Source organism: Erpetoichthys calabaricus, chromosome 9, assembly GCF_900747795.2.
Source record: "Erpetoichthys calabaricus chromosome 9, fErpCal1.3, whole genome shotgun sequence".
In the NCBI taxonomy this organism is placed as follows: Eukaryota; Metazoa; Chordata; class Cladistia; order Polypteriformes; family Polypteridae; genus Erpetoichthys; species Erpetoichthys calabaricus.
Genome location: NC_041402.2, coordinates 179,528,273 through 179,554,907, shown reverse-complemented (window position 1 = coordinate 179,554,907; position 26,635 = coordinate 179,528,273). Strand labels below are relative to the sequence as shown.

Genomic DNA, 26,635 nt, shown 5'->3' with positions numbered 1-26,635 from the left:
AGTCTCATTCTTACAGTCATAACCCACAGTTCATGACCATACCTGAGGACAGGGTTGTAGATTGAACTGTCAGTTTTACTTTACAAATGAATAGATAATCGATAGTATATGCAGGTTAACTTATTTGATCAGAGTCAGATGTTGTGTCAGAGTTGAGGACTGATTCAACATCTGCAACAGATTGTGTCCAATGTCAGTAGACCACACTGCTGTAGACACAGAGCGGTGGAGAGAAAGGATTTCACTTGGAGCATGTTGGGAGGCCTCTGTGACCATTACTGGAGGATTTCATTGCAAACTCACAGCCAGTTCAGATTTACTTCACCTGTAGCTGTTATGTGATGGTTTTCAATGGGTATTGTTCACTTAAATTACTGTTATGATATACACTCACCGACCACTTTATTAGGTACATCTGTTTCACTTCTGGTTAACGCAAATTTCTAATCAGTATATCACATGGCAGCAACTCAATCCATTTAGGCAGGTAGACATTGTCAAGATGACCTGCTGAAGTTCAAGCCAAGCATCAGAATGGGGAGTGTGACTTTGAACATGGCATGGTTGTTGGTGCCAGATGAGGTGCTCAGAGTATTTCAGAAACTGCTGATCTACTGGGATTTACGCACACAGCCATCTCTAGGGTTTACACAGAATGGTCAGTAAAAGGGAAAATATCCAGTGAGCATCAGTTCACTTGGCAAAAATGCCTTGTTGACGCCAAAGGTCAGAGGAGAATGGCCAGACTGGTTTGAATTGATAGAAAGGCAACAGTAACTCAAATAGATAGATAGATAGATAGATAGATAGATAGATAGATAGATAGATAGATAGATACTTTATTAATCCCAATGGGAAATTCACATAAGCACTTGTTATAACTGAAGAGCATCTCTAAACACACAACATGTTAAACCTTGAAGCAGGTGGGCTACAACAGCAGGAGACCACATCAGGCGCCACTCCTGTAAGTTAAGAACAGGCAACTGAGGCTACAATTCATACGGAATCACCAAAATTTGACAATAGAAGATTGGAAAAAATGTTGCCTGGTCTGATGAGTCTTGGTTTCTTTTGTGACATTTGGATGGTAGGGTATGAATTTGGTGCCAACAACTTGAAAGCATGGATCCATCCTGCCTTGAATCAATGGTTCAGGCTGGTGGTGGTGTAATGGTGTGGTTGATATTTTCTTGGCATAATTTGGGCCCCTTAGTACCAAATGAGCATCTTTTAAATGCTACAGACTACCCGAGTATTGTTGCTTACCATGTCCATCCCTTTATGACCATAGTGTACTCATCTTCTGATGGACTTACAGCAGGATAACACACCATGCCACAAAGCTCAGATCATCTCAAACTGGTCTCTTGAACATGACAATGAGTTCACTGCACTCAAATGGCCTCCGCAGTCACCAGATCTCAATCCAATAGAGCACATTTGGGATGTGGTGGAACGAGAGATTCGCATCATGGATGTGTAGCTGACAAATCTGCTGCAACTATGTGATGCTATCATGTCAATATGGACCAAAATTCCTGAGGAGTGTTTCCAGCACTTTGTTGAATCGATGCCACAATGAATGACAGCCGTTCTGAATGCAAAAGGGGGTCCAAACTGGTACTAGCAAGGTAATAATAATAATTAAGGTGATAATTATTTCATTTTCTCATCGTGTTGATGGCTCAGCCTTTATAAAGACATTTAAATCATTTTGATTACAGGACCACACAAATCCACAGGGAATCGACACAGTATTTAAGAGAAGGCAGAATTGAACCCTGTATACTTTAAAAACGCCCAGCCTATACAGAAACTGTAACCCGACAAAGTTAATGTGTAAATGATCAGTCTGTTGTTGAAATGTATTAATAGGAAAGGTGTACAGGGCACTATGACGAGTTTCAACTCGTGATCTACACATTCGTGAATGCAAGAAAATCTGAAGTGCGCTCTAATGGGCACTCGGAACTACGCATGTGCATTTCACTCTCAGTTCGGCTTGCCTCGAAGACTATTCCAGAACATTTCCATCATTCGCCAGTAGTGGTCGCTAAACTTAATACAAGAGCCACCGGTTAATAGTCTCAGAGAGCGTCTTTTAGCTTTTTTCTCATTGGATGGAAGGGCAAATACGTGAAAAATGATTGGCTATATCCCCAAATAGCTAATTTAAATAGCTGTGCATTTAACGATACGATAACTAAAAAGTGGAGAACGTGTGCATTATTTCATAATAAAAATAAACATTATTATACAAAGAATTGGCAAGATTACTGGAAAGGCTGTTTACTGTACCTAAATCAAACCTTGGAGGTAAGCACATTATTCGCCAATCAGCGCCAGAATTTCCAAGCGTTGCCAGGCAGATTATGTTAATATATGCAATGCAGCCGTTTCTGCAACTACCATTCTGAGGTGAGGACCACTTCCAATTTTTCATTAAAATAGCAAATTTGAAGAAAGATTGTGGATCCAAGACTGAAAGGACGTCGCTAGCGTCACTTTTTGTGAGTAGGACTTGTACTGCCGAGGCGGTATATGGCCTTTTGCTCCGACACAATAATTGTATTTTCGCTCCGGGTTGTTGTTGTAGTCCCACCCAAAATGGCGAGCGGTTCTGCGGCAGGGTCTGGGCTTAGCGCAATGCGAGCTGTCGATAGGGGTGGTGGTCGAGGCCGCGGGTCGCGCCTGTTGTACGTTTTCATGCCGGCCCAGCAAAGCGAGGGTTCTCGCCATGGTATCTTCAGCCGTGTCAGGCGGTTCTTCGTGGCACCCGCTCATCATTCCGCTTCGACTGGCTTTCTACACTTTTGTTATGTTTTTTGTGGTACGGTCCGGCTGGAACTCAGAACCTCGGGGGTCAATATGGGGGGGGCCAAGGGAGGCTAAGAGATACCCGGGCAGCGGTCTTGTGGCCTGTAGCCAGCACCCGTGCAGTTATTTACCTTGACACTTAAGCTTGCTCGTCGGATCTCATTTTACTGTATTTTGCCGCGTAGGCCAAGGCCCGTGTACCGGTGGCAGACTCCTTAAACCCCCGCCGAATAATTAGACTGACCGTCCCGTCCGCTTGGAGGGCATCTATCGTGTGGGGCTTGAATTGCGAGGATCTCCCACCCCTCTTTGGTCTGTGCGTGTCGTTGAGTTTCAGGCATTTCGTCGTCTTTTACTAGCTACATTCATTACAAAAAGTGTGACGAGAGAAGGACATTCTGATGTTGTGTTGCCCGTGTCCCATCACACCCTTGTCAGATGTGCCCCGGTTCGGCGCCTTTACCCTACTTTGATGGCATTAGTTCGATTATCCCGATGAGCGTGTTGTTCAACAACAAGTCTTACACTGCCACAAGTCCCTCAACAAACTGCAAATATAACCCATTACATTTATTTTTTTACATTGTAAACGTAAAGAACTTTCGTGTGCCATGGAAGCCACTAAGCCAGTCCATCACCATTTAAATACGCAGCAATTGCTGACTTGTGATGCATTCCCCTAAACTTCCTTATCAGTGACTGGAATGCACAACGTCAGGTAACTTGGGCGGGTAGGATCACAGCTTAATACCTGACATCAATAGCAAAAATGTCCATCAGCATAAAATCTAGTATACACTTTGAAAAAGAAATTAACTATTACGTGTGCCCTATTGGAGTTACCCTGCTTAAATCTAAATGCTCTTTTATTGTTTACTTTTTAATTTATGGCAGTATCACCTTTTCATACTAAAAATGGGTCAGTCCTAATTACACTAGAAAAACCTTTGAATACTTGAAGTTTGTCCCATTTGTGACAGGACATAGGTGAGGTGAGGATCTTATACAACTACTTTTCACTGGACCCCTATGAGTGTTGTCATTGGGTGTGCCAAGCTTGTTTGTGGGAATGTTTCACTGTAGGTTCTGTTTTTTTCTTGGGAGGGTAAACAATTTGTTCTGTGTTAATGCTTATGATGATATTATTTTTGAGTGCGAATATTTGTGTTTGGCTGTCCACTAATGTACCTTTATTTGGCATCATAGATGATGCCCAGAGGGCTAATGTGCCACCATCATTACCCCTGTACATTGTGTCACTTTTCCAATTGCAGATGTACCTGCTAAGGATGCAGGAAGTCATTGACTGCTGCGTTTCTTCTTTTCTCTCATCAGGTAGATCTTTTTTGTAATATTTTATTTTTTATGTGTTTGTGAGCTTTGATGTTTGTATGTTGACTTATCCAGACCCTGCTTAATATTTGCCCAATAGAGCAGTGCAGGGTTAGGAATCAGTAGTTGGGGCCAGGGAAGTCTGGGCTGACCTGCTTGGCCTGCTGCCACCAACCACGACCCTCGCCAGGAAAAGTGGATAAGAAAATGAGATGAGAAGTGCACAAGTCCAAGGAGAATACCTGGCCTATCTCTCTGTTTTGAGGTCAGGATCTTCTGGCATTCCCTTAATGTTGGTGTAATAATAATTTTAGTAATATTACATTTTATTTACATAGGTATAATATATATATAATATAACCTTTCCGTTGCTCAAAATTCTTAACAGAAATTCAGAAAAACATCTGGGCATATACAACATTGGATACAAGTAATATCTGAACACATAATGATGTATGGGTAGAACTTTACAAGTCACCTGGGAGATATTTTTCTTTTTATAGAGGCTATTTAAATAAATAAATTGGTAGACAAAGAGGCTATTTAAATAAATAAATTGGTAGACAGTTAAATATACACACACTTTGGTCTGAACACACACCAGAATGACTATAAAGCAAGAAAATTAGAAAAGTTATGACATGGCTGTCACAGTTTCAGTGAGTTATTGTACAAACATTTTACTGTTGGTTTAAAGGAAGCCTCCCATAGTGTTCCTTGTCACATTTCTGCTGATTAATTCATTGGCTGAAAGTCGTCAGTGTTAGTGTGTCAGAGGATGTGCAGCAGTGTTCACCGCGACACTCAGTTTTGTTTTAGAGGTAAAAAACAAAGTTTCTTAATGTGATTTTTATGTGGGATATAATAAGAAAAGGGCTGCTTGCCTTCATGCTAAAACTGACCAAAACTTTTTAAGCACTACAAATACCACTTTGTGCTGCTAGAAAGTGTATTATTAATGATGCAAACGTCTAGCTGTTGTGGCTTTTCAATATCCTGACTCTTAGGTGATTACTGTGGCTTCTGCATATCAGTTTGTGCCAACATGTCATTATGGATATTATGCCAAGCCAGGTTAACATGCATGGAAAGTGGATGAAGATCTGTGTAGTGTATTTGTAATAGAACTGACTTTACTTGTCCCCAAGGGGAAAAGTGGCTTTTTACAGAAGCTGTATAAATAAATTCACAAATAAGGTAAGTAAAGAAGTAAATACGCAAATCAACACACACACGCTTTAGTCTGAGCAAAGAAGAAAATTACAAGTGTATTTCAGTTCTAAGGGAGCCCAGTAGCATTTCTTGATGCACATCTGCTGAATGATTCGTTGGCTGAAAGTCCTCAGTGTGTCAGAGAGAGGGTGTGTAGCATTGTTCATAGTGGCTCTCAGTTTTGTCTTCAGTCTCCCCTTTGCTAGCACCTCCAGGGAGTCCTTTTAATTAACTTTGTCATAATTATTCCTTTTAAGTAGGACATTGTTGTCCTGTGTGTTTTAAACAAATCAGTCTTTGTGTACTCATAAGTTTGTGTTTGCATCTGTGAACTTGTTCATTAACACTGTGCACACCATAAGTGAAGAACATTATACAAAAACTCTGTGCACACCATAAGTGAAGAGCATTATACAAAAATAATCTGAATTGATTTCAGCTGTATCTAGCCCTGGTTTGATCAATGGATTGACACGGTGTCACCATATGACGCCTGGAGTAAAATCCATCTTGTAGAAAACCCATTACTCATCTTCCCTGTAACTCCTGGTAAGAACTGACTGTCCACAAGCAAAGCTGCTTGTAGCTTTGTCATTTGCCCTCTGGCAATGTTTTTTTTTTTTTTTTCTGGCTTGAATAGTTTATGTGAAATTTGGTTGCAGCCAGTCCACTCTGGAGTGAAGTGGATGCACCATGAACACCATAGCTAGAGTGGATGGCATTTCGATCTGCAATAAAACAGGTCACCCACTTTTTGCTGTTGGGTTAACCTCTCATTTGTTGTAGCTTGACTGGCTCCTTTCAGGCTTTGAATAAACCTCCCTACAAGCTCATTAGCTGTTGGGGTGCCATGGGGTAGATGTGATATTTTGAATGCTATTTCTGTGGAACAGTGTCTAGACACCAATTGTTGTAGGACTGTGGTTCTGTCAAACCAATTCTTCAGTTTTTCAGTGGCGTGAGTAGAGGTGGTGGAGCTCATGTTCCTGAAATTTAGAACCTGCACGGACTACCCCAGGAATGTCATCCCCATTAATGGTCAACATGAAGCCGCTGCCAGGGTGTGATGTAAGCCATTCCCATGGGTGAAGTGGTGCATGTTTTGGCTCATTCTGAATTATCTGACAGGCAGTGCAATGCTGCAATAATTGTCTTGATCGATACCCAGTCACCACACACAACTTCTGACCAGCGCCTTTATTTTTTATCACTTCTAGATGGCCCTTTATGAAGTTCCTCTAACACCCTGGAGCTTGATTTTTGTGGTTATGATGGTCTCCCACATCGTACAAGCAGCATTCAGAGAACGTTAATCATGTCTCAGGTAATATGCAGCCAGCATACACTCTGTTTGGCTTTCTAGGTGTTCAGTGTTGCAGCATACATTTGTAACAGGATTTTGTCATGTTTCATTTTTGTTTCTGCCATGCCTGCCATAACAGTATGGCTGATGGAGAGCATATACAGTGCTCCTTTCTCTTCATATGCACCCTTTTCATCCTCTAGTCTGGATTTGCACGGTACTCTGTACGTTTATATTCAACCTTGTACATGTTTCAACTTAAAAACAAAGTCCAGCATTGCATCTGGGAAGCCTTCTGCAGACTTGATGTTAGCGGCTAGTGGTCTGTGACAAAGGTACACAGATATTTGTTTGAATCTTTTGGCACCCCACACAAAATGTTACGACCAAATTAGTAGGGATGCATCATTTATTTATTCTCAAGCTTCAGATAATAAGCATGATGCAAATTCTATTGGCCTCCGGCTAACATCTTCCATGTCATGATACATCACTGCTGAGAATGCCTTAAGAGAATGCATCACAAGGCTGCCTCACTGGAAGAGTCACAAAGTACGTAAGTGCTGTATCAGATATGAGCATTCATTTCCAGGGACAAAGGAACTGGTCATATTCCCTGGTCCATTTCCACTAAGTTTGCCAAATCATTCAGGGGATTTACTATGGTTGCTAGGCTTAGGAAAAAAAAAAACTGTTTTAATGATTTAGAAACACCAGAAAGGATCTTGATTGCGAAGCACGTTGTGGTTATGGAGCCTTCAATCCGCCTGGATTTTGTCCTGACCTTTGTGCAACCCTTTTGCTTCTGTGCTGTGCCACCAATACATGCCATTGGGTTTTCAGGAATTTGCATTTCTCCCTCCTTCCTTTGGTACAGTGTATCTTTGTAGAATCCTTGGGTACCACTGGTTTGACTTTTGTTTTCAAACAAGCAAGTTGCTTATGTAGTCCCGAATGAGGCATGTTACCTGCAATGTGAGGAAGTGTCACGGCACTATGGCCATGTGGCGCGCTTCCCTGAGGATAGTGTGGCTCACAGGATCCTAATTGTTGAGGACCCAAGCAGCTGAACCAGGCCAAGCGGACACCCACGTAACATCTGTGGGAGATAAATGGTCATTTCCAAGGGGGTGGGACTGGACCGCATATCAGCCTTCAGGATCCAGGATCCTAAGCTGTTTTGCCATGTGGTGGGTGCGGCAACACGCTGTACCAGTGCATGCTTCCCAACCTGACCTGATCTCCTTCCAACCTTTTTACAACTCTTGTAAGATTTTTTTTTTTTTTTAAATGTTCATCAGTAGTTCCAGTAACATTGTCATCCTGGTAGCACTGGGGTCCTGGCATCCCTGGTGGACCTGATCCATTGTCAAATTGCCAGGACAGAAGTTACTCCAGGCACATTATAATGCTAAATTAATTGTATTCTTCTTCTAATTCTTCTTTTTCTTTCAGCTTCTCCCATTAGGGGTTGCCACAGCCAATCATCTTTTTCCATATGTTGCTACATTACACCCACCACCTCTTTATCCTCTCTCACCACATCCATAAACCTTCTCCTAGGCCTTCCTCTTTTCCTTTTGCCTGGCAGCTTTATCCTTAACATCTTTCTCCCAATATATTCAGCATCTCCCCTTTGCACATGTCCTGTATTGATGGTCAGAAACACCTTCCATTTCCATCTGATAGGCATCAGGTAAATCTAACTTTGAAAAACAGTGTCTGCCTGACAAATGTCAAACAATGTCCTTCATTCTTAGCAGAGGATACAACATGGAGACTTTATTGGTGCATTTTCATTTAATAGAAAAAACACTTATTGCGATTACTATATTCATCCATCCATCCATCCATTTTCCAACCCGCTGAATCCGAACACAGGGTCACGGGGGTCTGCTGGAGCCAATCCCAGCCAACACAGGGCACAAGGCAGGAAACAATCCCGGGCAGGGTGCCAACCCACCGCAGGACACACACAAACACACCCACACACCAAGCACACACTAGGGCCAATTTAGAATCGCCAATCCACCTAACCTGCATGTCTTTGGAATGTGGGAGGAAACCGGAGCGCCCGGAGGAAACCCACGCAGACACGGGGAGAACATGCAAACTCCACGCAGGGAGGACCCGGGAATCGAACCCAGGTCCCCAGATCTCCCAACTGCGAGGCAGCAGCGCTACCCACTGCGCCACCGTGCCGCCCTACTATATTCATTCCACTGTCCATCTGCTCGCATCAGACAACTTGCCTCCCAGTGATTTGTGTTGAAATTTGGCACATTGACTTCAAGGAAATTAGTCTAGAACCAGGGGTCTCCAACTCCAGTCCAACTTCACTTCATACCAGTTTAATTCGAAGCCAATTTCCGTTGTTAATTAAACCCGTTATTTAAATCCATGGCGCTCCTTCTGCCATGGCAGACATTTTCAAAACTGTTGATTTGTCTTTTTTTAATAGTTCTCTCAAAATGTTTTGTGAACCTGAGCAGATCAACATTACTGAAACCTTCACCTTTCTTTATTTTCAGTTATTGTGTGATGGACGCAGGTGGTTGTTTTATGTGTTGGTACATTTTGTGTCTTAATATTTCTTGGTTGCTAATTAAGGAAAAAAGAAATAGTTAAGGGGCCTGAGCCTTAGGTTGTGCATCAATTAAAATTAAGGTAAAGAGTTAATTAATAGCAAAATCTGGTCACTAATTAAGAAAAGGGTGAGAATGAAGCCCTGCAGCCACCAGGGCCCACCAGGTCTGGAGTTGGAGACCCCTGCTCTAGGCAAACTCATAACAAAGAGGAGGACGGTAAACCTCTGGCTTAAATGAACTTATATGTATAATAAATAAAAGGCAAGAAAAGGAAAAAGGTGAAAATCTTGCAAAAGGACAAGGACAAACAAACTAATGGCCTTTACTACATTATTGGCATGTAGGCTTATCTCGCTCAACTGGAAGAATCCTAACTCTTCCCTTTTAAGTCAGCAGGTAACTGATGTCATATAATATTTGAAACTGGAAAAAATCAAATTCGCACTTGAAGGATCTGTACAAAAATTTTTCAAAACCTGGCAGGAACAAATCAATAACATTTTAGAATAAACATTTAAATTGAGGAAGCAGGTTCTCTCCCCTCTTTTTTTTTTTTTTTTTTTCTTTTTTTTGCTCTGTTTATCCATCCATCCATCCATTTTCCAACCCGCTGAATCCGAACACAGGGTCACAGGGGTCTGCTGGAGCCAATCCCAGCCAACACAGGGCACAAGGCAGGAAACAATCCCGGGCAGGGTGCCAACCCACCGCAGGACAAACACACCCACACACCAAGCACACACTAGGGACAATTTAGAATCGGCAATCCACCTAACCTGCATGTCTTTGAACTGTTGGAGGAAACCGGAGCGCCCGGAGGAAACCCACGCAGACACGGGGAGAACATGCAAACTCCACGCAGGGAGGACCCGGGAATCGAACCCAAGTCCCCAGATCTCCCAACTGCGAGGCAGCAGCGCTACCCACTGCGCCACCGTGCCGCCCGCTCTGTTTATTTTAAATTATTTATTAATTTATCTGTTTATTTATTTTTACTAGCTTAAAGTTTTACCCTGCTGGCCTAGTTCTCTTTCTCGTGGGTGGGGTTTGATTTGTTTTGAACCAAGTCTTGTAAAACTTGACTTCTTTTATTTCTTATTAGTCTTAAGATGTGCATCAATTAAAATTAATGCAAAAATTGAATTAGCGGCAAAAACTGGTCAATCATTAAGAAAAGGGTTAGAATGAAAACCTACAGCCACAGCCAAGTCCGGTTCTGGAGCACCACCGTAGCTGCAGGTTTTCATTCTAACCCTTTTTTTTTTAATGAGTGCCCAGAGTGTGCTGCTAATTAACTTCTTGTGAATTCATTTTAATTGAATTGCTTTTTTAAGATTTGTTGTCCTGAATTTCTTCATCGTTCCTCTGATTTGCTTCATTTCTTTCCTTAAATGGCACCCAAACAGAAATGAAATGTGAAGTGAGGGAGCCAACAGAAGACAAACTAAGTGAGGGCCTCAAACTCCAACCAATTTCACTCCAAACAGTTGCTTAATGAGGCGCTGATTCTTGTTGTTAATTAAACCCATTCTTTAATTCCATGGCTTGTTGCTGCTCTCGTGGTGCATTAGCAGACATTTCATAAATTGTTGATTTTCTCTTTCTAAGACCACTGTTAAAATATTTTGGGGACCTGAGCAGATCAACCTTCATCTTTCTTTATTTTCAGATATTGTACTTTGGATACCAGTTGTTTTAGCTCATTTTGTATCTCATTATTGTTTGGCTGCTAATTAAGGAAAAAGAAACAATTGAGGGGGTCTGAGTCTTCAGGAACAAGTCAATTAAAATTAGCACAAAAGAAGTTAATTAGCAGCAAAAATAGGTCACTCATTAAGAAAAGGGTTAGAATGAAAACCTGCAGCCACAGTGGTCCTCCAGAACCGGAGTTGGAGACCCCTGGTCTAGACAGTTCCATTTTTTGTTGCGATATCTAAAACAGTGCACACAGCAGAAAGTTTTGAAATTTCAAAATCACCCATTGAAAAGCTTTAGTGAATCTGAAAGCTAATTCATCTTATAACAGACTGACGTAAATTACAGAACAATTCACTGTTTTAAATTTAATTTGAGAGAAGTCACTTGAAAGTGCATGTTTTGTATATTTTCCGTTCACACTGAAATTTTCTCTGCCACTATACAGCTCCAGAGTTGCTCTCCATCATGATCCAAAGCACCCAGCAATATTACCTCAAGACGTGAACTTCAACTTAACTCTTCATCGAGTACATCGCCAACTGATTCTCAGTTTTCTTAGCCACTCGTGAACCTTTATGGGTGCACCTCCATTCTGTATGATGTGTACATTTTGTACCTCTTTCTGGCCATTATACTCTGCATAAAACCTTGTGCCTATTGTAGTGCTGCCTGTGACTGTAGAATATGTTTTGAGAAGAATGGAAGGAGGGTTCAGTTAAAAGCACCTTGTAATCATTCTGAGACATCACTGAAACTGCTGAGCCTGTGTCCAATTCCATTTTTACCACATGGCCATTTATCGGTGTGAGCCAGATTGCCAGCTTGTTTCCTCTGCTTAAACTAGATAATGCAGACATATCTGACAACATTCGAATGTTTTCTTTTCACTGTGATGCATTTTGTGTTTTATTGTGTTAAAGTGTGAATTGGCACTCTCTGGGGAAAATGGGACCTGTGTCTACAGCAATATCATGGCTATTTTTTATTTTATCATCTCTGCTGCTTCCATTTTTGTTTACACTTCTAGTTTTCACTGTGCTTTATCACTCAAGTGCATCTTTAGCTATGGTTTCCATTAATATGGAAATCTCAAGTGCCTGGTTAAAATTTAAATCTGCCTCCGTTAACAGCCTCTTGTGGATTCCTTTATGGAGGGTTCCTCGTCTCAAAACAAAGATTTTAATGCATTGCTTAGTCCTTCACCAAACTGTTCTACAACCCTTCTGAACAATTTTAGGATGAGTTGGATTGCTGATTGTAAGAGAGGTCTTCACGTCCACTGATAGTCTCTGACCTCTCAAATGCTTTTTTGGCTAGATGAGAGCAGACTCCCTCAGTCAAACTTCAAAATCTGTGGAAAGGAGCCTGTTCTAGCTGCAAAGGGATAGCACATTCCATATTAATGCCCATTATTTTGAAATGGAATGTCCAACAAGCTTATATAGGTGTTATGGTCAGGTGTCGGCAAACTTTTGGCCATACCGAGTGTTTGTGTGTGTGTGTGTGTGTGTGAGATATATATATTATGGACGCTAGGGGTCACTTTTGCCCCTTAAACCCAACAGACACAAACACACGCAGGACACAAGGTAAAAGCACTATGTTTTTAATTATTTCCTTCTTAGACAGTGCCCTCCAAGCACCACAGCCACAAATAAACAGGCAAGTAAACACAATACACGACAAACTTAAATCTTCTCTCTGTCCTCCTCCTTTCCTCCCAGTAAGTGTTGTCCACCTCCTCCCGACTCAGGCTGTTCTCAGCAGTCCTTTATATATTGCCTGACCTGGAAGTGCTTCTGGTCTTACGTCCACATGACCTGTCAAAACTTCTTACAGGTCAGATGGAGAAGTTTTTAATCAGCCCAGAAGTACTTTTGGGCGTCTGTCCTTGTGACCTACTAGTACTTCCGGGCTAGGTGAGAATCTTGTCTCCCAATGTCCTACAGCATCCCCTGGCATCACCCACGGTACCCAGCAGGGCAGATATGCCAAACTACATATCCCATGGTGCCCAGTGGGAATCTGGGGGCACTGGTACACTGCAGGGAAGCTGCCATCTAGCATCTTGGGGGAGGCAGTGTCCCAAAGTAGCTGCCTTCTCCCATCTTTTCAGTCTCTGGGTGTCTCAGCCAGGTGGAGCTGCCAGTTGTCTATTACAGTATATGTATGTATATGTGTGTATATACAGTATCTCACAAAAGTGTGTACACCCCTCACATTTTTGTAAATATTTTATTATCTTTTCATGGGACAACACTGAAGATATGACACTTTGATACAATGTAAAGTAGTCAGTGTACAGCTTGCATAACAGTGTAAATTTGCTGTCCCCTCAAAATAACTCGACACACAGCCATTAATGTCTAAACTGCTGGCAACAAACGTGAGTACACTCCTAAGTGAAAAATGTCCAAATTGTGCCCAATTAGCCATTTTCCCTCCCCGGTGTCATGTGACTCGTTAGTGTTACAAGGTCTCAGGTGCGAATGGGGAACAGGTGTGTTAAATTTGGTGTTGTTGCCCTCACACTCTCTCATACTGGTCACTGGAAGTTCAACATGGCACCTCATGGCAAAGAACTCTCTGAGGATCTGAAAAAAAGAATTGTTGTTCTACATAAAGATGGCCTTGGCTATAGAAGATTGCCAACACCCTGAAACTGAGCTGCAGCAGGGTGGCCAAGACCATACAGCAGTTTTAACAGGACAGGTTCCACTCAGAACAGGCCTCGCCAGGGTCGACCAAAGAAGTTGAGTACACATGCTCAGCGTCATATCCAGAGGTTGTCTTTTGAAAATAGACGTATGAGTGCTGCCAGCATTGCTACAGAGGTTGAAGGGTTGGGGGGGTCAGCCTGTCAGTGCTCAGACCATTCGCTGCATATTGCATCAAATTGGTCTGCATGGCTGTTGTCCCAGAAGGAAGCCTCTTCTAAAGATGATGCACAAGAAAGCCCACAAACAGTTTGCTGAAGACAAGCAGACTAAGGATATGGATTACTGGAACCATGTCCTGTGGTCTGATGAGACCAAGAGAAACTTATTTGGTTCAGATGGTGTCAAGCATGTGTGGTAGCAACCAGGTGAGGAGTAGAAAGACAAGTGTGTCTTGCCTACAGAAGCAGGGTAGTGGGAGTGTCATGGTTTGGGGCTGCATGAGTGCTGCCGGCACTGGGGAGCTACAGTTCATTGAGGGAACCATGAATGCCAACATGTACTATGACATACTGAAGCAGAGCATGATCCCCTCCCTTTGGAAACTGGGCCGCAGGGCAGTATTCCAACATGATAATGACCCCAAACACACCTCCAAGATGACCACTGCCTTGCTAAAGAAACTGAGGGTAAAGGTTCTGGACTAGCCAAGCGTTTCTTCAGAGCTAAACCCTATTGAGCATCTGTGGGGCATCCTCAAACGGAAGGTGGAGGAGCGCAAGGTCTCTAACATCCACCAGCTCTGTGATGTCGTCATGTAGGAGTGGAAGAGGATTCCAGTGGCAACTTGTGAAGCTCTAGTGAACTCCATGCCCATGAGAGTTAATAGTGGTCACACAAAATATTGACACTTTAGGCACAATTTGGACATTTTTCACTTAGGTGTGTACTCACTTTTGTTGCCAGCGGTTTAGACATTAATGGCTGTGTGCGGAGTTATTTTGAGGGGACAGCAAATTTACACTTACACAAGCTGTACACTGACCACTTGTATCAAAGTGTCATATCTTCAGTGTTATCCCATGAAAAGATGTAATAAAATATTTACACAAATGTGAGGGGTGTACTCACTTCTGTGAGATACTGTATATTATATATTTTATTTACAGTCCAAAGGGTTGTAGGTGGAAGTAGGGACTGAAGTCAAAGTAGAGTCTGGGTGTTGGTTTTAGGCAGGATTTCTTTCTGATGATCTGCAGAGGATGGGGAAAAGGTGTTAGTGCACTCGGTCAACCCCTGACCCAGCATTTTATATTTAGTCAAGCCCATTGACTGCCTCCCATGTGCTCATGTGTGGCAGTATGTATATGTGTGATTGTGTGTGTTTATATATGATATGGACATGAGATGTGTACAAGAGTGTATATATAGATTGTTGCCAGTAAAGAGTAATCAAGCACCAGCAATGGTTCCTGAAGAAAATGTTTCTATGAACTTAAGAAAAAAATAACAGTTTTGAATTTCAAGGATTTATATTTTTACTAGCTATACCACCTGTCTGATTATTTAGAATTCAATCAATGTAGACCTCAGCGTTGGAGACCTACACATTGCAGGTTGCACTGCAAATGTTGTTATATGCCATTTGATGTGGGATTTGTAAAAGCAGCGTTGATGTTTGTGATGCACTGTCTGTTGGAATGACAAATGCAATGCATTTTATTACTAAAAATGTTTGTTGTGCCATCTCTTGGAATGAGAGAGACATAACTGTCTATGTGTCTGTCCAGGTAGTTATCTTTTTATTAAGGTGGATAAATTGTAAGGAACTTTTATCTTCTTTGTAAAATGAAACTACCATCAAGCAGTTAACCTATTCATTATCATGCTATATTCTTAGATTTTTAATTTTGCACATTTGTAAATAAAATATACTCTGTTCTAAAATGGAAAATCATTGTTACATTCATTTACGTTTTAAACTGCTAGTTTGTTTTAGCATAATTTACCAAGAATTTGTTCATTAAAACCAATCTATACCTGTAGTTCAGATAAAAAGAACACATGAATATGAATATATAAATTTATAATCCATTTATACTACCAAATTACAAACATATCGATAATACTATATTAGACAGCAGTAATCCCACATTCATGAAATTTATCATAGCCGGGGTCTTACCACAGGCTTAGGGATGCCATTTACAGCTTTGCTTAGGGCAACAAAAAGCCCAGAGCCAGCTCTACTGACAAAGCCATAACTTTTTACGTTCTGCCACATTAGCCATTATTGTCCCTCTCTTGTTCTGATTGTGAAACATTCTATATTTCATAAGCACAATCGGTAATGGTTTTGGTGACAAATAGTCCAGCAACGCTCAAAACGAAGTTATTAAAAATATTTCTCAGCAGGCCTGCTTGAAACAGTCAGACTACTGAGGAGGCTGTATGCTTTCCCCACCTACCATGGCAGTCAGTAGTAGCACAAGGGTACATGTTTTTCTACCAGTATATCCGCAGTGAAATATTGTGGCAGCCTTTCAACATACATGTTCCTATCCTTCATCGACTATCAGACACCATCATCCTTCCAAATATATGCTATACCTACCTGCTGCATATATTCTCACAATGCACTGTCATGTTTTTGCTCTTCATCTTCTTTGGTCTTTTTTTTTTTTGGCATCAGGTGCCCTTCTCCCTACAGCTCTTCAGTGTCTCAGAGTTTGAAAGTCCACATCTTCCTTACCACTTTAGTGTAACACATTTACAAATACACTATAGGGATTACTGAAGAACTGGTGCAGGGCATGGTCGAACATATCCCTGTGTATGAACCTATAAGTAGGCATCAGTAGCTGAACTGGCATGTGCATTTATCATGATGTATAACACTGTGAAAGAAACTCCTAATTACTGAAATATTGGCATTCTGTTAATGTTTTCTGCATGCGTTGAAGGATTACTAATGTCTGGTTTTTTCCTTCAGCTATTGATTGGCAAACCAAGAAGCTGTTGGCCATTGTGCACTTTTACAGTAAAACTTGGGACAGAAGCAGAACAGACATTAGCTGGAGGGGATGTTGCTCTTGAAGTGGGGACATCATGCTTGCAGTGTGCTGCAGAAAAGCTTAGGGAATGAAGTTGCTTGGACAGTAGACACCTAGACAGAGTTCATTCGATGTGATGCACAGGTTCATTTTGGATATGTGCCCGTACGTTTACATAGGGCTGATCTTCCCTGCCTTAGTGTCCTTGCTTTTCCATACTTGAGAATGTAGGCATCTCTGATTATGTGAGCAGCATTTAATTTTGCCAGTCAACACACCAATTTAATTTTTTGCTCTTAAACACATTTACTCCTCAGGAGATGCCGGTGCGCTGAAACTTTCCGTGAGCTGGCAAAGGTGAAGAGAAAGCATTATGTGAGCAGCATTTAATTTTGCCAGTCAACACACTCTTAAACACATTTACTCCTCAGGAGATGCCGGTGCGCTGAAACTTTCCGTGAGCTGGCAAAGGTGAAGAGAAAGCAGAGGGAACTGACTGGGTGAGGGGTTCAGAGCTTCAAATGATGGAGCCTGCCAAGCAGGAGCGGCCCTGGAGTAGCCAACATTCGGAGCATGATCATGGCAACCCCACGCAGGTGAGCCTAAGATACTAGTAGAAGAACATTGGTGGTGGAGAATGCAGCTTTGACTACTTTTAACAACATATGTTCTGCATTGGTATATAGGTCCACTTTGAGGGTGCTACTGTGGCACAGATCGTGTACAGTGAGGACCAGGACAGGCAGCAGGCCCAGGTGGTGTACACGGCTGATGGGAACTCCTTCACTTCAGTTGATGCATCAGAGCACACATTGGTGTACATTCATCCTGCTGATGGAACACAGGTAAAAAAAAAAAACAAAAACCTTGTGACTAGTTGTTGACTGGCCTGGGCGCTCCAACTCCCCTCTGATGCACTTTCTCCCATCTCCCACCCAAACTCCTTCTCATAGGCAGTGTTTGCAGACCAGCCACAGGTGGCCTATATTCAACAAGATGGAAACACACAGCAGGTGGGTGCACTTATTCACTCTGTTGCTCGGTGATAGATGGAAGTAGAGTATTAAAATGTTTCCCTTTTACCTAGGTAACAGTATTGCTGCCCAGCACTCAGAACATGACGGCTGCCAATCTACATGTGCTAAGCAATGTTGCTGACCCACAACAGTCCATTGGTGTAGAGCCCATGGCTCAGGTGAGTCTTTTGTCTATTTTGTGTGCTGTTTTACTCTGATATGACTAGTGTGAATTTTTTTTTTTTTTTCTCTACAGTTGTGGCCAAATGTTTTTTTTGTGTGACACAAATATTAATTTTCAGAAAGTTTGCTGCCCTAGTTTTTATGATGGCAATTTGCTTTTACTCCAGAATGTTCTGAAGAGTGATCAGATGAATTGCAATTAATTGCAAAGTCCCTCTTTACCTTAAAAATGGACTTAATCCCAAAAAATCAGTTTCCAGTGCATTTCATCCCTACCACAAAAGGACCTGATGACATAATTTCAGTGATCCTCTCATCAGCACAGGTGAGAGTATTGACAAGGACAAGGCTGGAGATCACTCTTGTCATGCTGATCGAGTTACAGTAGAGAGGTTCAATTGTTGTGAAGAAGGCTTCAGGGCACCCAAGAAAGTCCAGCAAGTGCCAGGACCGTCTCCTAAAGTTGATTCAGCTGTGGGCTCCGCCAGTGCAGAGCTTGCTTAGAAATGGCAGCAGGCAGGCGGGTGTGAGTGAGGCGAAGACTTTTGGAGGACGGCCTGGTGGGTGTCAAGAAGGGCAGCAAAGAAGCCAAAAAAAAACTTCAAGGACAGACTGATATTCTGCAAAAGGAACAGGGATTGGACTGCTGAGGACTGCTGGGGGAAAGTCATTCTCTCTGAACATCCCTTTCCGATTGAGAAAAATGAAAGGTGAGTAGCGCTACCAACAGTCCTGTGTCATGCCAACAGTAAAGCATCCTGAGTCCATTCATGTGTGGGTTTGCTTCTCAGCCAAGGCAGCGGGCTTACTCAGAATTTTGCCTAAGAACACAGCCATGAATAAAGAATGGGACCAAAACCACCTCCGAGAGCAACTTCTCCCAACCATCCAAGAACAGTTTGGTGACCAACAATGAACAATCCAGCATGATGGAGCACCGGGCCATAAGGCAAAAGTGATAACTAAGTGGCTCAGGGAACAAAACAAAGTTTTGGGTTCATGGCCAGGAAACTTCCCACACCTTAATCCCATTGAGAACTTGTGGTCAATCCTGTAGAGGTGGGTGGACAAAAAAAAAAAAAAACCCTTCAATTTTGACAAACTCCAACCATTGATTATGCAAGAATATGCTGCTCTCAGTCAGGATTTGGCCCAAAAGTTGATTGACAGCCTGTCAGGGTGAATTGCAGAGGTCTTGAAAAAGAGAGAAGGGCCAACACTGCAAATATTGTCTCTTTACATAAACGTAATGTCATTGTCGATAAAAGCCTTTGAAACTTATGAAATGCTCATAATCATACTTCAGTATACCATAAAAACATCTGACAAAAAGATCTAAAAACACTGAAGCAGCAAACTTTGTGAAAACCAATACTTGGGTAATTCTCAAAATAGTTGGCCATGACTGTTTGCTGTGGTGTTCTGGGCTGATAACATAACTTCAAGAGAGGCCTACTGCATCAACAAGCTAATTAAAAGGGCAGGCTCAATAATGGGATGCACTCTGGACAGTCCCCCTATTCAGACTATGTGTGTGTGTGTGTGTCTATTATAGTGCTGTTCATATCTACCTGTCTATCGTAAAATGCCAAATTTCCCCCTAAGGACAAATAAAATTCTAGCTATTGATTGTCCGCCTGATTTCTATATCAATTATGACTTAAAAGTTTCTCTTTTCCACAGGCAGCACTGTCGGTCGCTAGTACTCCAATGCCCACAATTGCAAGTGTTGCAGCTGCTAATTCACTGGAGACGCTGGGGGGGCCACACTCTGCTCTGGATACTGATGGAGAAGATGATGAAGATGATGAGGAGGAGGGCGATGATTCAGATCTTGGCGAGTGGGAATCTGGGCCACTGCGGCCGTTTTCTCCAAATGATCTATGTAAGAGCATCATTCCGCTATTGGACCTCTGATGTCATTGATTGAATGAAAAAAAAACACTGGCAAAATCCTCCTGTTTCTGGTGTTTTATAGGGTGTGAGGACTGCAATAATGCCCACCCCACGGTGTGCTTGAAACATGGCCCTTTGCATCCCATTCCTAATAGACCTGTGCTTTCGAAAGCCCGGGCCAGCCTACCTGGGATTCTGTCTCTTGACCGATCTGTGGAGGGAATCTATTCCAAGAGACGCATCCCCAAAAGGACTCAGTTTGGCCCAGTGGAGGCCCCATTGGTGAAGCAGGTGGAACTTGGAGATGGATACATTCATTTAAAGGCAAGTTGTAGCATCTTGCGCTGTGGTACTTTGATCAAACATCATAGTACTGTAAACCCCCCTAGTAAGGTGCTACATTTTTGTTTTATTTCAGGTTCGCTTGCAGGAGACTGGGAAGGAGGGGCGGAAGGGGGATGAGCTTTGGTTTTCACTGTCTGATGAGGACCGCTGTAACTGGATGATGTTTGTGCGACCAGCTCAGAACCATCTGGAACAGAACTTGGTGGCTTACCAGTATGGAAAGGGGATCTATTACACAACAATCAAGAACATTGAGCCAAAACAGGAGCTCAAGGTACAGTTGGGCAGGCATCCGTTGGTAAAAATGGCTTGACCCAGGCTTTCACCATCATTTTTGCTTGCAAAGGGATTGGGCTTTAAAATGTGGAAGAAGGATGCCTCTTGATGATAATGCCTGGTGTTATGAAGGAGTGAGAATGGCATGTCTTGGTATGTAGCATCTGCAGGCATTTAATCTATTTTGAATTTATAATTTGGTTTCTTTTTATGTGAAAGCTACAGGTTCCTCACTTTTTTTGATATGTAGGCCTCGTATTTGTAATAGCATTAGGCATCGGTATGTTGGGACAGCAGCCCATCACTAAAGGTTTAGACCTCCATATACTGGAGTTGAAAGTTTTTGACGACTATTCCAGCTAACTTCAGTGTGTGCGTTTAAACTGGTCAGACCTGCACTTTAAAGTACAAATATAGTTTATTGTAGCCTTATTGTAGTATCTACTGTATATTGAGCACCATGGAAATTATAAAGGTTGGCAATTGTAAATGACAGAATGTTAAAGGGTGTTCTTCAATTAATCTTAACCCAGATAATAGAACGGGGAACCAATGGTGATCAATATACATGTATTCTGATAAAGTTACAATAAATGCTATATGGACATCTGCAGTCTTAAGGTGATGTTGCTGTCCCTAAAATTTACAGTTCTTCACAGAATGTAATTTTTATAAAAGGTTTGCTGTTGCAATTTAGACTGATCAAAACTGACAAAATTGGATTATACTCTGAAATGAAAAATTCAGGGTAACAGAGCGGCTATTTTATTAATTTTTTAATTACTGCTGGCATTGACCAGGGTGAAAGTGCAGGAGTGGTCCTAAAATGAATTCTGAAATTTACTAAACCTACTGTGGGGTCCAACTGTGCATACAGTGGGGGAAATAAGTGTTTGATCCCCTGCTGAATTAGTAAGCTTGCTCACTTAACAAAGAAATGAACATTCTCTAATTTTTATGATAGTTTCATTTTAATGGAGAGAGACAGAATATCAACCAAAAATCCAGAAAAAACACATTACATAAAAAATTTAAATTGATTTGCATGTCATCAGCTGGAAGCTTGGTGAGAAGGTGACAACAGTTGGTGTGATTATTCGGAAATGGAATAAATACAAAATGACCATCAACTGCCCTCGGTGTGGGGTGAGGATGATCAGGAGAATGGTGAAGGATCAGGCCAAAATTACACGGGAGGAGCTTGTTAATGATCTGAAGGCAGTTGGGACCACCACAGTCACCATGAATACCACTGGTAACACACTACGCTGTAATGGATTGAAATCTTGCAGGTCCACCTGCTCAGGAAGGCACATGTACAGGCCTGGAGGTTCACTGGTAAAATAATAATCGCACCAATAGTTGACACCTTCTCACCAAGCCTCTTGCAGATGGTTTTGTAGCCAGTTCCAGCCTTGTGCAGGTCTACAATCTTTTCCTTGATTTCCTTTGGCTGTCATTTGGTCTTGTCATTTGTGGTGGAGACGTAGACATGGAAGAAATTGATTCTGTGGACAGGCGTGCTTTATGCACATAAGGAGTTGAGATCAGGAGTATCTGTGATTGATTGTGATTGATTGATTGTAATCACACACAGCAAATCTGTGGGAGCCAGAATTCTGGCTGGGTTGTAGGGGATCAAATCCTTATTTCTCTCAATGACCTGCAAATCCGTTTATAACCTTTATGTAATGTGTTTTTTCTGGATTCTTGATATTCTGTCCCTCTCTCTCTTCATTAAAATGAAACTACCATAAAATTAGAGACCATTCATTTCTTTTGTAAGTGAGCAAACTTACAGATTCAGCAGGGGATCAAATACTTACTTCTCCCAAAAACGTCTTCCTATGGGGCATTTTCTCCTATGGCCTTCCTCTGTACAAATAGGGAATCTGAAAATATTTGGCAGAGAGTGGGTCAGAGGTGTGGATTTGCCATCTGGACAAATGCATGTTCTGCTTTATATATTGGGTTTGATATTTACTTGAAAATAATGTAGCAAGTGCAACTGTTTGCTTCTAAAACAATGAAATTCAACTGTCAACCCCTCTTAACAAAGAGAGCTATACAACTAGACAGTCTAGTCTAAAATGGTTCTTGGTATACACTCACTGAACAAATTATTAGGACCACTATACTAATACTGGGTCGGGTCTCCTTTTGCTTTTAAAACAGATCCAGTTGTTCATGGCAGGTATTCCACTAGACAATGGAAACATTCTGGTCCATGTTGAAATGGCTGCATCTCACAATGTCTGCAGATTTGTTAGCTGCATGTTCATGCTGCCACTTTCCTGTTCTGTCCCATCCCAAAGGTGTTTTGTTGTATTCGGGTTTGGTGACTGGGAAGGCCACTGAAGGACACTGAACTCCTCATCCTTTTAATGAAACCAGTTTGAGATGACTTTGGCTTTGTGACATAGTGCGTTATCATGCTGGAAGTAGCCATTAGAACAGGGGTGACAAATTCTAGTCCTGGAGGGCTGCATTGGCTGCAGGTTTTCATTCTAACCCTTTTCTTTATCAGTGACCAGTTTTCACTGCTAATTAACTTCTTTTTCCCTTCATTTTAATAGCCCTGTTTTTAAGGATCCAGTGCTCTGAATTATTTTCTTCATTAAATGAAGTCAAATGTTGACCAGCTAAATTGGGGCTTCAAACTCCGACTAATTTCACTCCAACCAGTTTCTTGATGAGAAGCCAATTCTTGCTGTTAATTAAACTCATTATTTAATTCTATGGCTTGTCTGCTGTGTCAGAATGAGAGCAGCAATATTTCCATAACTGTTGATTTTCTGTTTTTTCTAAGAACATTGTCAACATGTTTTGGGGACCTGAGAGATCAACCTTACTGAGACCTTCACCTTTCTTTATTTTCAGACATTGTGTGATAGGCACGGGTGAGCTGGTCATGTGGCACCTTGTTTTGTATCTCATTATTGTTTGGCAGCTAATTAAAGAAAAAGAAACAACTAAGGGGCCTGAATCAAGTTAATTACAATTAAGGCAAAAGAAGTTAATTAGCAGCAAAAACTAATGAAGAAGATGGTTAGAGTGAAAACCTGCAGCCACTGTGGCACTCCAGGACTGGAGTTTGCCACCCCTGCATTAGAAGATGGGTACATTGTGGCCATGAAGGGTTGCACATGGTCAGCAAAAGTGCTAAAATAATAGGTTGTGGCACTCAAGTAATGATTGATTGGTATTAACGGGGTCAAAGTGTGCCAAGAAAACATTCTCCATACCATTATACTACCACTAGTGTTGTCTGTTGACACACGGCAGGTTGGGTGTATGGATTCATGCCAGTGGTTCCAAATCTGTGTGCCTCAACAGAACTCGAGATTCCTCAGACAAAGCTACGTTTTTTCCAGTCTTCAAGTGTCCAGTTGTGGAGTGCCTGTGCCCACTACAGCCACAACTGTCTGTTCTTGGCTGACAGGAATACAACACAATGTGATTGTCTGCTGTTGTAGCCCATCTACCCCGAGGTCTGATGTGCTATGCATTCTGAGATGCTTTTCTGCCCACCACAGTTGTGCAGAGTGGTTAGGAGTTACTGTAGCCTTTCTGTCACTTTGAACCAGTCTGGTCATTCTCCTCTGACCTCTGTCACCAGCCAACAAGGCATTTCCGTCCACAGAACTGCTGCTTTTTTTTTTTTTTTTTTTTATATATATATAAACACTCTAGAGCAGCTCTGTTGTTGTAAGTTTTCATTCTATCCTCTTAATTAATGAAATGTTTTTGCTGCTAATTAACTAGTCAGTCAGTATCCACCCTGCTATATCCTAACACAGGGTGTTAGGGGGTCTGCTGGAGCCAATCCCAGCCAACACAGGGTGCAAGGCAAGAACCAATCCCAGGTAGGGCGGTAACCCACCGCAGGACACACCCACACAACAAGCACACACTAGTAACAATTTAGGATCGCCACTGCACCTAACCTACATGTCTTTGGACTGTGGGAGGAAACTGGAGCACCCGGAGGAAACCCACGCAGACACAGGGGAAGCGAACCCGGGTCTCCTTACTGCGAGGCAGCCACTGTGCCACCCGTGCTAATTAACTACTTTTGCTTTAATATTCACCAAATTACTATTTAAGACTCAGACCCCTTATTTGTTTCTTTTTTCCCCTCAAACAATAATAATAATAATTCTTTACATTTATATAGCGCTTTTCTCACTACTCAAAGTGCTCTCCACACAGGGTAAGACCTGGGCAGCAAACCTACAATCTCCTTACTGCAAGGTACAAAACAAGCCAACACGTGGCCAGCGATCTTTGTCCATCATGCAGTAGTTGAAAATAAAGAAAAATGAAGGTGCTGTTCATGATGATCTGCTCAGGTTCACAAATTTTTGACAGTGTTCTTAGAAAAACAGAAATCCAGCAGTTTTAGAAGTGTCTCCTGTGGCAAAGTGAGAGCACCAATGAGGCATGGAATCAAATAACAGGTTTAATTAACAACAAGAATCTGCTTCTTACTAAGAAGTTGGTTGTAGTGAAATTGGATAGAGTTTGAGGCCCTGAATTAGATGACCATCTGTGAGCTCAGCTCACATCTCATTTCTGTTCTGGTGCCATTTAAGAAAAATTTAAAAATCCATTCAGAGGACCGAGTGTTAAAAACCAACTCAATTTAAAATTAAGAGAAAAGCAGTTAATTAGCACCAGAAACTGATCACTAATGAAGAAGTGTTAGAATGGAAAAACTGTAGCCATAGTAGTGCTCCAGGACCATAGTTAAGGACCCCGCTATAGTAATTGTTGTGCATGAAAATCCATAGAGTTCATCAATTAAGGAAATATTCTGACCAGCCTGTCTGGTATCAAGAATCACACCACAGTCAAAATCACTGAGATCACATTCTTTCCCCATTCTGGTTCCTGATCTGTGTCTGCAAGACTTAGGCACTGCACATTATTGGCTGACTAGGGGGCTTCGCCCCCTGCTTGCTTCGCTCGCCAACCCCCGTGTTTGGTTAATCTGATATACAATGTACATTTTTTTTTTCTTTGGAATTGTTTCAATTTCATTATTTGCACTTTTACTTTAAAGCTTCATTAAAAACAATTTTGTTGTGGAGACACATTGTGACAATGCCCGTAAGTGAATATTGTTTCTGTTTCTCTAATAAATAATCTGACTTTTTCTAATGTTTGTCCCAGTCATTTATCGATTGTCATAGCAAATGCTATTCTGACGGTAAACTATAAATATTTTAATACAAATGGCATATCGCGATCTCCTCTGGTGTGTAATGTTATTTGCGGAATATTTACATAACGTTTCTTTTTTGCCTGTTAAAATTTGCATTGCTTCTCCGTGATCATCAATATACACCTGACCGAATTGTGTATTCTTTGAGATTTAACTTCTTGTTGCTTTAACTGTTCCGGGATCACAGATTCTCATAGCATATGGTCCATTATTGTGTAAATCCACGTTTTGTGCATTGAATGATGCCAATGCGAAAAGACTTTGCCTTTTATTTCTGACCTCGATTTGTCCTGCTATTTTTTCAGTTACACCTGGCTCTGATGATTAATCACCTTTTGTTTGCGGTAATGCGATCTTTTCTGATCTTTTCTATCTTTTCTTTGATACTGTAGCGAATGACATGATAAAGTGTCACAAAAGTTTTACTTGAACAATCGCAGACTTCCTAACCCCAAACACAACTTTCTAGCACCCTCTTCAACGCCCCCCCCCTCACCGCATCAATCAATACCCCGCTATCAGTCTTCCGAGCTGTACTCCGCCCTCCCTCCATCGGACCTAACAGTCACTTAAAACCAAACAGCCCTCAACCTGGCCGGGACGCTACAATACTTTTGGATTTTACTGCTTTCATATTCTGTACCTTTCTCTGCATGTGTATCGCGCCATCGTTGGTTGGAGCCTTTCGAATTGCACTGCTTTCATAATCTCTTATCTGCTTTTTTCACGTTTCACTCTGGTGTGGGGGGCTGAATCGTCTTTTTTGTGTGTCTGTGTCGTCACCTATGAGCGCGTTGCCTCATTTCTTATTTACGTCAGTTGAGCTCCTTTACTTTTGAGCCATGAGGCGTGGTGGGTTTGACTATGCTGTGGTTTGTGGACGTCTCGGGACTCCATACATTGTGAGATTTGACTGTGGGGCGGGACGCCGAGGCCTCTTGCGTTTGTCTGTGGGTACTAATATTATTGTATTACTGTAATGTGATGATTCACATATGCTGTGGAGTCCGGATCTCTGGGGGGTGTGCC

The 26,635-nt window shown here is 41.9% G+C and overlaps 1 protein-coding gene across 1 annotated transcript in view; it reads left to right on the top strand.

The window, feature by feature from the left end:
• Window positions 1–3,452: 3,452 nt before the first annotated feature.
• The window catches only part of prdm10 (PR domain containing 10), a 38,902-nt gene continuing 15,719 nt past the window's right edge, over window positions 3,453–26,635 (top strand). The window contains exons 1-10 of the mRNA XM_028809567.2: window positions 3,453–3,812; window positions 4,095–4,155; window positions 6,582–6,688; window positions 17,095–17,259; window positions 17,350–17,508; window positions 17,617–17,676; window positions 17,751–17,858; window positions 19,546–19,747; window positions 19,841–20,082; window positions 20,177–20,377. Coding sequence (XP_028665400.1) covers window positions 17,185–17,259; window positions 17,350–17,508; window positions 17,617–17,676; window positions 17,751–17,858; window positions 19,546–19,747; window positions 19,841–20,082; window positions 20,177–20,377 — 1,047 coding nt within the window. The 5' untranslated portion in view covers window positions 3,453–3,812; window positions 4,095–4,155; window positions 6,582–6,688; window positions 17,095–17,184. The remainder of the gene's footprint in view (window positions 3,813–4,094; window positions 4,156–6,581; window positions 6,689–17,094; window positions 17,260–17,349; window positions 17,509–17,616; window positions 17,677–17,750; window positions 17,859–19,545; window positions 19,748–19,840; window positions 20,083–20,176; window positions 20,378–26,635) is intronic.